The 15290-nt window shown below is 38.9% G+C and overlaps 1 protein-coding gene across 45 annotated transcripts in view; it reads right to left on the bottom strand.

Moving 5' to 3' along the window:
* TCF4 (transcription factor 4) overlaps window positions 1-15290 on the bottom strand; it is a 353993-nt gene that overhangs the window by 43915 nt on the left and 294788 nt on the right. For all 45 annotated transcript variants that reach the window (XM_081801147.1, XM_081801151.1, XM_081801164.1 and 42 more), the window contains 3 exons: window positions 12366-12471; window positions 8437-8570; window positions 2459-2591 (listed from right to left, as the gene is read on the bottom strand). In XM_081801147.1, coding sequence (XP_081657273.1) covers window positions 2459-2591; window positions 8437-8570; window positions 12366-12471 — 373 coding nt within the window. The remainder of the gene's footprint in view (window positions 1-2458; window positions 2592-8436; window positions 8571-12365; window positions 12472-15290) is intronic.

The raw sequence follows: 15290 nt of genomic DNA, 5'->3' as shown, positions 1-15290 counted from the left end.
AACATCAGAAGAGAAATCTTCTCTCCTTGTTACACAGACGTGCTGCCATCCCTGACTTCTACCACACTCTGAAAATCAATCCAAAGCCTAAGAAAATTAAAGCGGGAAGAAACACGAGCCACTCGACACCCTGCAATACCAAGGCTTATTAGCATATTTAAATTTTCCTCTGTATTTTAACGTAAGGAATTGCATTCTAGAATGTTCTCCCTTAACATAATCCTAAAGTAATAATTGCATTTATGCAAGTTAATAAAGGTCTGTTCCTCCAAAAAGCTGAATTACCCTCTCTACTTATTTCCTGAGAAGATTATAAAGCTTTCTCACATTCTGCTAATAGATTTTGACAAGTATACCCATGATTATGGAACAATTTATGTAATAAAGTTATTCTTAAAAACCTTTTTCTGGGTTCCAGAAATCTCAGACTTTCCCCTTTAAAATTATGGCTCTTTTATTATTGTCGAGACCCTCCCTCCACTTCAACAGGGCCCTGTGGTCTGTATAACAAGTTCACTCCATCTTTCCTGTGTGGTTGAGCCTGTTAGTAGGCAGAAGTCATCTATTACTCCATAGCTGCCCAGACCCAGTGAAGAAGGACAGCAGACATTCCTGTTCATCCACAGGGTAATGATGAGTCAACCATCTTAAATAAAGCAAATCTTAGGCCCACTGGGGTTTGTGGCCATGCTGACCACAGCTCATGGAGAATGATTATTCCATCTCAAAATATCTCTTTTTTCCCAAGTTGTGGTGCCTCTCTCCCAGAAAGACTGTTTTGTACATCATTCAACACAACATTTTTTCAAACAATGCCCAAGTATGTTTTCCTCAACTCAAGCTTTTGCTCCACCTTTATACCTTCCTAAAAAAGAAAATTACTCAAACCACAAGTAGACAGGAAACCTGCCGTGTAAGAGGATGAATGACCGGTCATCCTTCTTTATAACGAGACCTCATGACTGCAGAAAGGGGCTTTCCATTTGTCAAACCACACTGAAGTGAAATATGCTTTTCTCACCCTTTCAGTTCTGCACTTCTTTCTTTCTTCTTGTTTTTCAAATCTGCCAAAACTGCATTGATAGCTAACCCAACTTCCCCATGTGACCTCTGTCCATTCCTCTCCAATGCATCAAACTGATGCAACACATTTGTAGAAGCTTTGTTATGAAAAGTTATGAAAATGGAAACTCTTGTAAATTTGCTTCTTAGTGAGACATAATAGTGAAGGGCTGTGAGGTGGCTCATCTCAAGTGTGAAATATATTATTGAATAAGCAGGGAGTGTATTATTTAGGCAGAATTATATTTACAACATTTCAAAGCACATCTCTTCCTTTTCATCAAAAACTCTCCCACATAAGTGATTCATACCACTTTCCCAACTCCTGCGGACTCTCTACAGAAAATGAAAAACTGCAGAGAGCTAAGGGGAATAAACAGTAGGATTATTCTGTCACATATTCTTCTCTCTAAAATATACGGTTAATGTTCTCATCAGGGACCCACAGGAAGAGATCTTGAGGGCAAGCAAGGTGTGAGTTTGAGCTAGGCCCAGATTAGTGGCGACCAGTGAAGTCTGAGGTTTTAATAAGACCTTGGAACGTCCAGGCTGTGCGATTCCTCTGAATGGCAAAGTTGTTAAAGGCCAATTCAGAAAGAATCCCCAGCCTGGACTCTTTCCTCTGGGGGCAGCTGGACACCTGCCTAGCTCCTTCCTCCAGGAGACAGCGCTGGTGGAGGAATCATCGGTCTTGGGAGAGAATCACAACTGACATCATAAGAAACCAGAGGATGATGGTTTAGTTCACTGGGAAGTAGCACTCTGCTTGGGCCTCAACTCATTAGTAAATCTGCTTGAGAAAAGGCAGTGAGTAACTTCTAGCTCTGATGCCCAGGCAGCTGCTCTCCAATCAGTAAGCAAATGCTTCTTCCCCTCTGAAGGACTCCGTGACACCACATTCTCCAGGAGGTGAAGCCATCTAGGTATTAATAACCACCCACGAATTTCACAGGAACTAGTCTTTGGAAGACTGTGGTATGTCATGGTTAAGAGTTTACCACAGTGACTGGAATTTGGGAAGTGGTCAGTAATTACTATCAAGAGCTAACTTGCCCCCTATCTCATTAGTCATCAGTGGTCTGTGTTATAAAAGTTCACTTTGCTCACTGTTTGAGAGTGTGAGAAGCAAGGTAGTTTGGGTCTATTTCAACCTTTGTTCAATCTAATAACTCACAATGAACCAAGCAGCCAAATATCAGTTTCTTGTGACCCAAAAAAAAAGTGATTATGGATAAGCCAATGACTATTTCTGTTTGGTTCATGTATTTTCATTCAGTTGTGTGACAAATGTTCATTGCCTGATTGCTCTTCAATTATGGGGAGAAAAAAAGAGGTCCGACATTATTAAACCCTGACCGTGACTGTCGGCGCCAGAATCGACACTTGTACGACTCACCCATTATACTGTCTGTCCCGTTGGCAGGAGGCGTACAGGAAGAGGTGCTGTAATGGTTTGTGCCACTACGGTGGAAAGTGGACATTGGAGGAAGACTGGAATTGATGTCTGCTGAGGAGTGTGATGGATAGCTCTGTCGCAAAAAAAAAAAAAAAAGAGGCCACATTCAACCATGAAATATTTAGTGGGCTAGGTTTCTAATACTCCTTTCAGGACTCTCCATTTTGCAATGGAGACAGCCCTTAGAATTTCAAAATATCCAAGAATACATCTTGCTTCAACCTGACAGCTTTCATTTTTCAGGAAATAAAATACAAAGACACATAGTTGGTTTGGGCTTGCATCAAATATAGAGGAATACAATGGCAATATAGGGACAGTGAGAAATGATCACAGTCTCTAAATCCAAAAATTACTGCTTAAAAGAATCTCTGAGGTGTCAGCAACATAAAAGGCCATTTCTACTGTTATTTTTTCGTATGAACTACTGATCAAGTAAGAAAGATTCCATGATACAATGAATAAAACAGTATCGTGACCCATGGGGTTGACACTGCACTTTATCCTGAACTTTTGGACACTAAATAGCAAACAGCAGCCGGTCTCAAATCCTCCTGCTGCGAAACTGGACCACCTTTCTGAACTCTAGCAAGAACAGAATGGAAAATGGAAAGCTTTTAAAAAGTAACGATGATTAAATCTCTCTCTAAAACATCAATATGTAAGGCCTTAAATCAATGACTATATTGAATTAAACTGGAATGAATGAACTGAGAAAGACTGATTTGAGTTCTTTCTTTATGTGTCCTCTTCATCAGTAATCTAACAAGATAGCTGACTATGAAGAAAGAACATCTTTACAGGATCATTTGTCTTAAGGTTTGGCTTTGAGTTCAATTATTACCCTTGTTGTCCAAATAAGCTGCTTTTCCTGGGGGTATATCACAGTGCCTGTAAGGTGGCAAATTAGAATCCATCTGCTTGGGAATGAGCAGATCACCAACAGGGACACAGTTATTTACCAAAACACATCGAGCTATTTTATTTTTCAAGATAAAAAAATAGCTTAAAAAGTTATTCTCATAGGCATTTGAATGTGTTACAAACATGTAAAGGAAAACTATTTCGGCTAAAATCTATTTTTTCTTATATGTAATATATTAACCAGCTATGGATCTTTATTATGTGATTAGTGGAGATTTTATTAAAATTAGAGATTGAATATGATGCTAAAAGTCAGGGGTGCGTACAGCCCAGGCACTATTCATAGGAGTGAAACCCTGGTGTCCTGGTATTTCTGTATTAATTTTGTGAGGCCCATCTTGGGTTCTACCTCTTCCTTTAGTATTCCTTCCTACTTCCAACTCTTGCACGATCTCTTCTCTGAGTCCCTAATGCACTCACATTCTGCGCTGTGCCATTTAACACCTAATTATATGCTACCTTTCATGCTTTCTCTTTCAAGTGCATTTCCACCCATACTGTAAACTCCTTAAGGGGAGGGAATAGAGCTTAGATCTCTGCATCCCCACAACCTGCAGCTGAGTGCTGAACACACAATTATCCTATATCCTCAATGAACAACTGGTTATCGGTTGGCATTTAATAAATACTGGATTGAAATGCCACTTATTTGAAAGAGAACTGGGGGCACCTGGGTGGCTCAGCCAGTTAAGCGTCTGCCTTCGGCTCAGGTCATGATCCCAGAGTCCCGGGATCGAGCCCCACGTCGGGCTCCCTGCTCGGCGGGGAGCCTGCTTCTCCCTCTCCCTCTGCCTACCACTCCCCCTGCTTGTGCTCTCTCTCTCTCTGTGTCAAATAAATGAATACAATCTTTAAAAAAAAAAAAGAAAGAAAGAGAACTAAACAGTCTAGAAAACAAACCTACATTAGATCTGCCAATGACATGGTGGATGCCTTTGACAACGTTACCTCTATGCACTCAAAATAGTCCAACTGAAAGGTCAACGTCAGTGAAAAAGTTGAGATGATATCCTTAAAACTTTCCAACTTCCCAAGAATGCCCTTCAAACTTTCTAATTTCATGGACCTCTGTGCTTGACCAAAAAATTCCTTAGGCCACCTGTTAAATTCACTTCTCCTTGCTGCTTACAAAATGCCCCAAGCAGTCCATGAACTTTTCTCCAAACAACGATAGAATGGGCACATTCCATAGTACAACTAATCTAAAAGACTGGATAAGCCACGGAACACCAAACTTAGAACAACTAATTCTGCTTGACAGCTAAACACAGTAATAAAGTAGAGAAAAAGAAACTGAACATAGAAGGAAACTGAAAGAAAGGGATGGTTTGCCTGCATTTCTACACAATGCTATTCTGTGCTGAGAACAGAGAAACTGTATAAATCAGTCCCAGATATGCAAAAATCAAGACAGAGGTAAAGAATTTTGAAAAATATTTAAACGACTATATAATCACAGGGTGGAATGGGAAAAAGATTTTCACATCGGGGAGGATTTCTAGACCCTTTAACATGGTGCCAAATGGGCAGTAATTCAGGATTTAACAGAGAGAGGGTTAATACTGAGTTTAGAGAACAGTAAGAAAAGTTCTTCCCTATCGATTTTAATGGGGAAACAAATGCAAACCATTTAAATCAGTTATTTTTAGAGACTCACAGAATATAGGATGCTGAAAGAAATTAATGAGACTTACAGCTACATTATTTTACGAGGAAAAGCGTCTTGAAAACTACTGTCACTCAGAGACATAATAAATACACTACAGAGAATATCACTGATGTGTGAAGTATGTCTCTTTTAGAATATTTAGGGACCAACGATGAGAGGTCCCCTTAGCTTCTCTTCCTCCAGCTATTGATACTGTCTGCCCTGCTTACTACACATAGACACGGGAGATTGAGAAAGTGTAAGAGCTTTACATGCCCACTATTGAATTATTTTTACTTATGATGCCCAATTATAGCATATCTGGAGCCTACTGACAGAATAAGTATCGAAAATGTTTCTATTAATGATATTGTTATCACTAATGGGTTGATAATTCAAAGATTAGAAAATACACTTGGTGGCACATACTAAGAATAAAATCACGCTTTGGGCTCAGGCAAGGTTTCACAACCTTGGCACCATTAATCTTTTATGCCAGATAGTTCTTTGCTGGGTGGGGGGGGCTCTCCTATGCATTGCAGTATGTTTACCAGCATCCCTGGCTTCTATAGGCTAGATTCCAGTAACCCTTACCAGCTGGAAAATCCAAGAATGTCTTCGGACATTCCCAAATGTTCCCTGAGGGGGTAAAATCACACCTGGTTGAGAATCACCAGGGTAAGGGTTTATTCAGAACTTCTTTTATATTAAAATTCCAGGCTCCTAAGACTATTTCACTCTGCGGGGCAAAGACCATGCCAGACAAAGGACTCTATCTTATTTCTAAACAGAACTCTGCCAAGTCATGCCAACCTTAAATCTTCTACAACAACCCATTCCAAAGCTTAACCACAAACTCCATTCTTCTGCGTGACTCTGTATGTCTATCTGTGACATAGCAGTGATTAGCTGTGGGATTGTGTTGTAGAAGCTGAAACCGTAAAGGGGATTTAAAGAATCAAAACTGGTGACTCGACAGTTGCTACTGAAATGTGTGGATTTGAAGCTTTACAATGACACATTCTGTTACAATACAGTATAAAGTGATGAAGGCAATAATGTTTCTAAAATATTGTACCTTTAGAGACAATACTAATTTGGCCAAATTATACCCAAAATAATACAAGGAAAACACTCTTCTTTTTCTCAAACTATTCCTTTGTTCTGTGTGAGACTGGCTAAAGCTAGAGACGAAAATTGTGAGGAACTACCATTATTTTCAAGTGAAAGGACACTAAGTGCCTACTGCATACTCAAATTATTCTCAGTGTCAGATTTCTGAAAGGCATTTCAGTGAGAGATTTTCAAATGGTTAATACTAAAATTACAATGATTACTAGATATAATAATCCAACAGTTTCCCTATCAGTGAGAAAATTTATTAGGATACATTACCAGAGACCTAATTCATTTACCATTTTTTGAAACAAACCCTTAATCTCTAAGATCTGCTAAATAATCATATTAAGAATGAAACTCCCATGTTCTGTGTTAGATAAATGACATTACACAAATACAGCATCTGACACAACCTGTTGGGTTATTCCTTCAAAATGATCTTTCTTCCTGGTTGATAATATTGTTTTGGTTTTTAAGGTTTTCAGCAAAATTTTTTCTAAAAGGAACGTAGTTGGTTTCCTTTTTAAAATTACACTTTTTATGCATTTGAGCACATTTTAAAGATACCTCCGCCCATGCAGTGAATTTGATTGGGATAAAATCAAACCACCTACATCAAAATTCTAGAGCATGATAAGGAAAGAAAGAAAGAAATATGGGAAGAACGAAAATAAATGTCAAATGAACAACTCTTAAAAGGACTGACATTCCATGTTATGTTAGTATATTGCCAAAATCTTTTAGTTGTAATCAAAATTTTCCTTGCTCATAGGACACATGTAGTTTTGATCATGAGTTCCTTAGAGAAGTAGAAAATGATGATGGGGAAATAAAGATGTTGGCCAAGAAGAAATAGTTGATATTTCTCTAAGCTTTTGCTCTAATACCTCAAAGTAGGAGGTGGGAGAAGATAAAATTTGCAAGAAAATCATTTGCTATTTACTGAAGATGTGCTGAAATTTGAGACAGTTTGATTTACACATTCAAACTTGGCAGATGATATAAAAAGGCCAATTCTATTTCCATCATTTGCCTCTTGTTAACAGATAGGCTAACTGACCACAGTGTCTCTATCACCAGGACTAGAGACTGTAACTTCTGAAATACTTTACGTTGTCAGAATAGAATATAAGTCACCTTTTCTATGTCTCTAGTGGTTGAACAAAAGAGAGGAAAGCACAGAAATCCAGAAAGTGCTATTTCCTATTGCAGAGCAGAGAAAGGCACAGGAACCTGGGTGTTAGGAGAAGAACAAGGGGCAATTTCAAGACGAAGAGTAGAGACACAAGTACCACGAAGGATCACTGGATTTGTCAGACCTTTCTGCATTTGTAGGATCACAACTTCATACATTTTTAAAGTTATAGGGCTGCACGAGGGACTCAGTCCCATCTTACCTGCATCTCAAACCTAACTCATGATCTCCATGTAATGCTCGACTTAAGTTCCTAAGCGGATTCTGAGCTGTGGGAGTTTTTGAGGCTGGAAAAGATCAGATGAACTACTTCCTCCAAGATAAAGGGACATACTAGGATGGATGAGTGTAGGCGATGGGCAGAGTGGACACTTCAGTAATGAAACAAGATAATGTCCTACAGCTCAGCAGTTTTCAACTGAGGCAGGAAATGGAGCATCACTGGGATGTTGGGAGGTGTGGAATTATAGCTAAACCACTGAAAACTGGGAATCTGATCTATACAGAACCCCCATGGTTGCCGTGACTAGTGGAGTGTATGGGAAACAGGAACTCTTTCCTTTGGGTGTGGCACCACAGGTCAAAGCTGTCACTGGGGACAGAAGTCGGTAAGCGAAGTGGAAATGCACATGGGAGAAGCAGGCCACCTACTCTCAGTCTACTGTCACTCTGCCCCCTGCAGTAGACTCTTCAAAACTACAGACAGTAAATAAATGACAAGGATCCACCATAGCTGAAATTGTACAGCTCAAACACAGTATGTATTTATGTCCGAAGGAGGCTAACATTGTCATAATGAAAGCACGGAATAAAACACCACAAAGAGAAGAACAATGGCAAAGAAAAGCCGCAAGGGCTTACAAAGGTGATCTGTTATGCCTTTGATCTCAGGAACAAGATAACTGTAAGAGTAATGGGTGTGTACCGTTTTTACATTCATTACAGAGTCCTTGTGTACATGCACGGAAAGGCGGAGAATGAGATTTCGTAAACTAGCTGTGTCGCCCCCATAACCATGTAAATCTGTCTTACCAAGCGTTCGTGTGGATGCAAGCTACAGTAGCTGCTAGACTGTGGAATATGAGAAGAACTGCCCAACATTCCTCCGTAGCCAGGCTGATTCATCCCACTGGAGGAGCTCCAAGGGTCACTGCTGTGATGGCCATCTGTAAAGGACAAAGAAAACCATGACTTTTCGGAGGCATTCAGCCTTGCCCTGCAGAATAGGGTTTTTTTCATATACTTGAAAACGGCTGCCCATTGTGTATTCATCTTTGTGCTGTTTTGCTGATTACATCAGAAGACAGTCATCCTTCTTTTTTCCCAAGTGGCTCCATATTGCCAAACAAATGTAAATATTTACCATAGGCAGCGTTCTTAGTAAAAATTCAGCTATAAAAGAACAGAACACATTTCTATGTAGAATTACATCAAGTCAGCCAGGTAAACAATACTAAAGAAAACATTTCTTGAAAGTCCCCTGACCTCCTTCTCTATGGAAACTAACAGTTAAATTGTTCCTAAATTTTGTGATGAAAATAAAATACTTAACACATTATAGAGTTGACACGTTTACAAGTTTTAAATGCAGACATAGCGATAAGAATGAAAAAGAACATCTCAGATTTCAAAGACCAAATTTCCTTTTTATTACATACATGGTGGAATTAAAGTTGAAATTGCATTATAATTTATAGGGAACACGAGTCTCAGATACATAGTTCTGAGTTTTCTTTTTTAACTTTTGTTTTTTGGTGCATAGTTCGATAGCTACCTTAAGCCGTCAGTAGCAGTTGAAAGGGTACATAAGTATCATAAGATAGCTACTACACCAGAGACGATTTGAAGAAGTTCTGGATTTTATAAAGCTGTAAGTTAAAAAGAGGTTTAAAATGATGTGGACATTATAGGAAGTACCTTTCCATATTAAGTTAATCTTTTGTTAACAGCCTATTAAAAACATTTTTATAGGGGCGCCTGGGTGGCTCAGTCGTTAAGCGTCTGCCTTCGGCTCAGGTCATGATCCCAGGGTCCTGGGATCGAGCCCCGCATCGGGCTTCCTGCTCGGCGGGAAGCCTGCTTCTCCCTCTCCCACTCCCCCTGCTTGTGTTCCCTCTCTCGCTGTCTCTCTCTGTCAGATAAATAAAATCTTTTAAAAAAAAACCATTTTTATAGATTCTTTTTCTTTTCTGGTCTATTGGCCTAGAAGTTACTATTAGGGATCGCTGATGTTTGGTTTGGGTTTCTCAAAATGAAGGTGGTTGGTGGGGGTGGGGTGGGCAGGAATCTATGTCGTTGCTGAATTCGGATCTTCCCTTCTTTCAATAGTTTAACAGCAATTATTGAATGCCAGCTGAATACCAGGCCGTCAGCTGGCTGTTCACAGTACAGCAGGTACTGCCTCCTTGAAAACAAGATGATTTGCACCATATATCTTACATAATAAAGGCCTTTTGAAAATTTAGGCAATAGGCAAGTTAAATCCAACACTATATACCACAAAGCTTTTTTTTCACCGAGCTTTCATATCTAGAAGTTAGAAATCCAAAAACTGGAATAGTTTCAGAACAGGGAGGAATGATCAATAGATTTCTTAAAAAAAAAAAAAAAATCCTGTGATTTTGACAACTTAAGAGTTTTAATTAGAAGATGGAAATGCAAGTGAAAAACGAGAGGTCACATGGTAGTGAGTTTAAAATATGCTCCTGACAGTCCCTGAGTATCTTTCACCCAAACTGTATGTTTTTTTAAGACCTGAATCCTCTGGGCACCATGCACCCATCACTGAAGGAAGCCGATGTGAGACAGGATCACGAGGTACTGTTTCTGTGATCCTAATGGGAAAACACAGGACTTTCTAAAAGTTACTATTCATGCATTGAAGATTTAGCCTTCAGGTTGTGGAAGTTTAGATGTCACCTTAAATTCAAAGATGAAGTTAAGGCCCTAACATTTCAAATAGATGGCATCTATGACAAATAAATTGAGAATATATATCATTGAACGAGAGTCTCCTGAAACATTCTGACAACATGATGTACTATATGGAAATACATTTAGGACTTGTTAACACAGAACACTCTACTCAATGCAGACTTATAAAAATACATACTTTATATAAATTATGCTTTTCACAATAAATTAATATTTATCACATCCCATGATCTTGGCATAATGTTGTTTTGAAAGAATAGAATTAGATGTGAGCAAATTAATTGTGCTCATCAGAAATGTCAACTCAATTTTTTTTTTTTTTTGCTTTTTGGGGCATTTTTTTGCTTTCTGGGGTATTCACATGCAGAAAAGCAAGTTCATTCCCCATATTCTGCATGGTCTGCCATGGAGAAGAGCCTACTGTTTTCTGCTTTAATCTACCTGACTTCCCACGTGGTGTGCACTGTTTAAGCAAGCACCCTCCTGAAGGCAGATAGAAGAAATCTATCCTGTCAATTTTCTCAGGGAAAATCTGCTTTGAATGATGAATCCTTGAATTGACCATCTCGATAAGCACCGGTAGCCCAGTTGCTCTGACTGGTTGCAAAAGAGGGGAGTGGATGCTCAAGTGGCTACTCTTTACAGCTGAAGGGGATAACCCTTTTGTCCCAGCCCAGGACGCCCCCAAGTGACATACCCTGCTGGGTCCCTTTGTGAGTTACACCTAGGACAGGTCACACAGATAAAGGGCCCTTATGAACATGAGCTGTATTATGCGTGGAACAAATTCTCTCCATTCCTGAGAGACCCATTTAATTCAATTTTATAGATTTTCCATGGAATTTCACATGTGAACTAGCAACCTGAAAAAGCAAATACTCTGAAGGGCAAGAAAAAAAGTCCCTTTTAATCAGAATGACTTTGAGGATGCCCCCTGCAAGCTAAGTGAGACACCCAGCTGCTCCCCACTTACTTGCTGCTCCAAGGTGCTCCCTGTCCCACGACATGGCCCTTCCTAGAGCAGCACGAAAAGGAAATCCCACGGCACTTTGCCAAGGCACGCTCAAAAAAGGTTTTCACATCCGGGCAGAAAGCGTTAAAAGTTCTGTACACAGGTACAGGAGTTCTTGGTAAATTCCACATCTAAATTTCAGAGTATTAACTTGGCAACAAGATCATCGTACTTTGATAATAAGTGCCACAGGCTTATCAGGGATGAAGCCTTAGGTGCATCCTCTGGACAGTCTATTCTTATGTGCAGCTGGTGTCATTCTAACTACTCCAGTCTTTCCAAGCAGCAGAAAGGAATTGGGCTACCAGGGGCAAGACTGTCAGCTCAGGGGGACGCATCCATATCCATTTCATTAAATAAACAGCACAGTTAAAAGAATAAATATACTTCACCTACTATGAAACTGTAATTTTGTCAATTTGTCTGGGACAAAAGCTGGGTCTTTTACCCCAAATCAATTAGCATGTTGGGGTGGAGCTTTCGCTGTGTAATGAAATAGTATTCTAGTCTTGAGATAGGTTGCTTTATCTTAAACGGGGCTCTTGTTCTTACCTATAAATTAATAAGTGGCTAAAATTTTTATATGAAGTTATACATAAGGACAATGTGTTCCCAGTTGGCTAGATCCAGGATGCTCAAAATACACACTGAACCAAAACACTTCTAAAAATACACACACGTTCTTCTTGGGGACAGAAGAAGCTGAAATGATCTGTCATGGAAGACCATCCCCCAAGAAGCGTCAGTTCTAAGTGAAGTCAACCAGTTTAATCTTAACTCATCATTGCTCAAGGGGCTTTGGTTTAAAAAATAAGTCTTAGTCAAGTTTTAATTAATTGATGAATTTTTAATGAATTCAATTCCTAAAGAAGAGGATGACCTTCAATAGTCTCCACTTGCCTAGTATTCCATTTCTTGAGTATCAGTTCAGCAGTCTTTTGCCCTATACATGACCTGAAAAGACCCAGGGAGATTCTGCCCCGTGGATTTCCCCGCAGAAGTGGCAGCATCTTACCCTGCATGAAGAAGGAGCTAGGGAAAGTGCTGGCTGCTGGTTTCGAGGAAGGGTAGCCTGGCGAGTCCCTATTGTAGTCGGCAGTGCTTGCTGATGGAGCATAAACCTGAGGAAGGAGAGACAATTTAGTTTTGCTTGCTGCATTGACCAAAGCACCTCAAGGTCCATTACTTGATAAGAAGCAGGCACAAAATGCTAAATTTCCATGTCCATTCCAAATCTGATCAAACCCTAGAACACTGCCCCTTTCAGAATACAGAAAAACAAATAACAACAACAAAATGCTGAGTAGATTTGTGTGACTGGAAAACCAGGGGCGGGGGATATTTTCTAGTCACAGGCAAGAATACTGCGAATTATGTCTAGTTAAGTATATTATATAACACCACAGGGTCATCCTGTCCAAGCATCTTTTTTTTTTAAACATAGATGGCCTCTGAGCTCATGAAAGGTGCAAACAGAAGGGCATGCATCAAGCCTCTCCCTCTTACTCTACCTTTCAATTAAAATGTTCACTTCTGAGAGAAAAGAGGCAGAGACAGAGAAAACAAATGCACTATCCAGACCACAGAAAGTGACAAATACATCTTGGAATATTAAATTCCCATAGTGTCAGCTTTTCGCAGAGATGCATGAGAAAGACCATTAAAAGCCCAGATCTACACAGACCACCAACAATCAGTATGTACACAGGAAGGGGGGGGGAGCACTCTTTTATAGTTCTTATATTTGTGTGTGCAATAAACTTAAAAAAGTGTGCCAAAATCCTAATTTACTGAACATTCGTTTACTAATACTCATGAGACTTGGGGAACAGTCCTTTATAAAAATAGCCTGTGTATTTTCTTGTTTATGTTTCCTCTAAAGAAGGCAGCATAGTCAAAAAGCATAAATTCATAAGGTATAGTTTAACTTTAATTGGTTTCCCCCCTTGCCTTTTCTGCTAAATATAATTTTTTCAAATCCCTATTTTCTTTTGCTCCAAAAGTTCCTCTCTCCAGATGGTCGGAGAGACTGAAACACTGTCATCCTCTTGATGAAAATGGATACCTTCCTGCCTCCATTTTGAAGCAGGCAGCGGCTCACGAAATTGGCAGTGAGCCTGCAGTGATATTCTCAGGTCACAGTAAAAGAAAGAGAAATTCACCAATAAAAAGGCAACTGCAGAGTTACCAAAAAATACTCCCATTTTTTTTTTTACAGTGCACATCGAATAAACACCCTAAGAAAAATTATATAATTGCTCTCAGAACACCATGAATCACAAACCAAGCATTAATACAAGGTTTAGGATTTCACAAAGGATAGGTCCACAGAGACAGATGTGGGAAAATATGCATACACATACATACATCAAATAAATGCTACATATGCCCCACAGTGCCCTTGAAAATTGGGAGGTCCTGGAGACTGAACAAAACAAAAACAAACCAGAAGAACCCAGGCACACGTTAGAAAACAAGGATTTTTCTACAGTCATGGAGAGATACGAGTCCCATATTTCACGGGCTATATTTCATTTTATTTTTTTACTTCTCCTCGTATTTTAAATATATAAATGTCTATTTGCTTCTACTTCCACGGGGCTTACAATAAGGAAGACATCTTTTCAAGCATCTTTAAGAGACAATAAACCTTAAGCCAGGGATCTCCAAACAAATCAATACCCTTAAAGTTTTGTCATGCAAAGCCCAGTATTTTTCTTGAGAACTATACAACTAATAAACAGTTAGGGAAATACTACTGAATGTATTTGGAGAAGGTCTTGAGAGTAGGCTAAAAACACGAAAGAAACATTACTGTCTAGAAAAAGGGGAAATTGAAAATTAGATGATCTCATTCTAATGATAGAATGAGCTCAATACAGCTACTGTACCTACTACAATATATCTACGGTCCAGGCTATTAGTCTGACAGCTATTTGGCCAGTTGGTATTAACACAAGCTAAGTGTACTGTGTGTTATCCCCAAATTTCAGAAACCAGCACATTTACTATAAAGCTGAAAATAAACTCTGACCCTATTATGAAGTCACTTTATATTTTAAAACAATTGAAATAAGTTCTTTTAGGATAATATATGGTTTAATTTTAATTATACTCTATTACATTATCTTTAAACATGTATATTACTATGTCAATACCATTCGATGACACCTAACAAGGTTCACCTTCCTCCCCACCCCGATGTGGGCAGAATTAGTTGATATTTCTTCCAAAGAGATAAGGACAAATCTTTGGTAATTTTACCCATACACAAGGAGGCTACTGGACTATGAATTATGATCAAACTCAAAGATCTGAGAATAAGATCACTTATCCCAAATTCATAAGTACCACCTCCATGAAGAATATCTATGGGGTGACAAAGTTTTTAGGATATAGTATATAATTTCTATTTTTCTGGTGTTGTGGTCAAATGAGGACTCTTTAGATAAGACGAAAGTCTTATTAACAAGAAATGGACCATTGTTTATCGAAAAAAGGCAATTTCTGCAAATTTTATAAATTTTCTTTATACTGTAAATTTACAGATCAGGTAAAATGTTATTCTCTTTCCATTTACGTACTTCATCTTTCCCACTTCAAAAATTTCTTTTAAGGTAAGCACCCTACAGAATTATTTATATAAATAAACCATGCATAGAACTATTATACTTTCTTTTTAAAGATTTTATTTTTAAGAAATCTCTACACCCAACATGGGACTTGAACTCACAACCTCGAGACTGAGAGTCGCATGCTCTACCGACTGAGCCAGGCACCCCTATTCTTTTTAAAAGTAGAAGGAATTAAAGAATTTATTTAGTTCAGCTCCCCCTATATTTTAATTATAAGGAATTCAAAAATGGAATGGTCAAAGCAACCGCTCAAGATCTGTAACTTGCCCAACAGACACAACTATCAATTGCTCTTTATTTTAGGT

The sequence above is a fragment of the Leptonychotes weddellii genome, chromosome 13 (assembly GCF_054177405.1).
Source record: "Leptonychotes weddellii isolate Sample4059 chromosome 13, ASM5417740v2, whole genome shotgun sequence".
Lineage (NCBI taxonomy): Eukaryota > Metazoa > Chordata > Mammalia > Carnivora > Phocidae > Leptonychotes > Leptonychotes weddellii.
This window is presented reverse-complemented; position numbering and strand designations above follow the sequence as displayed.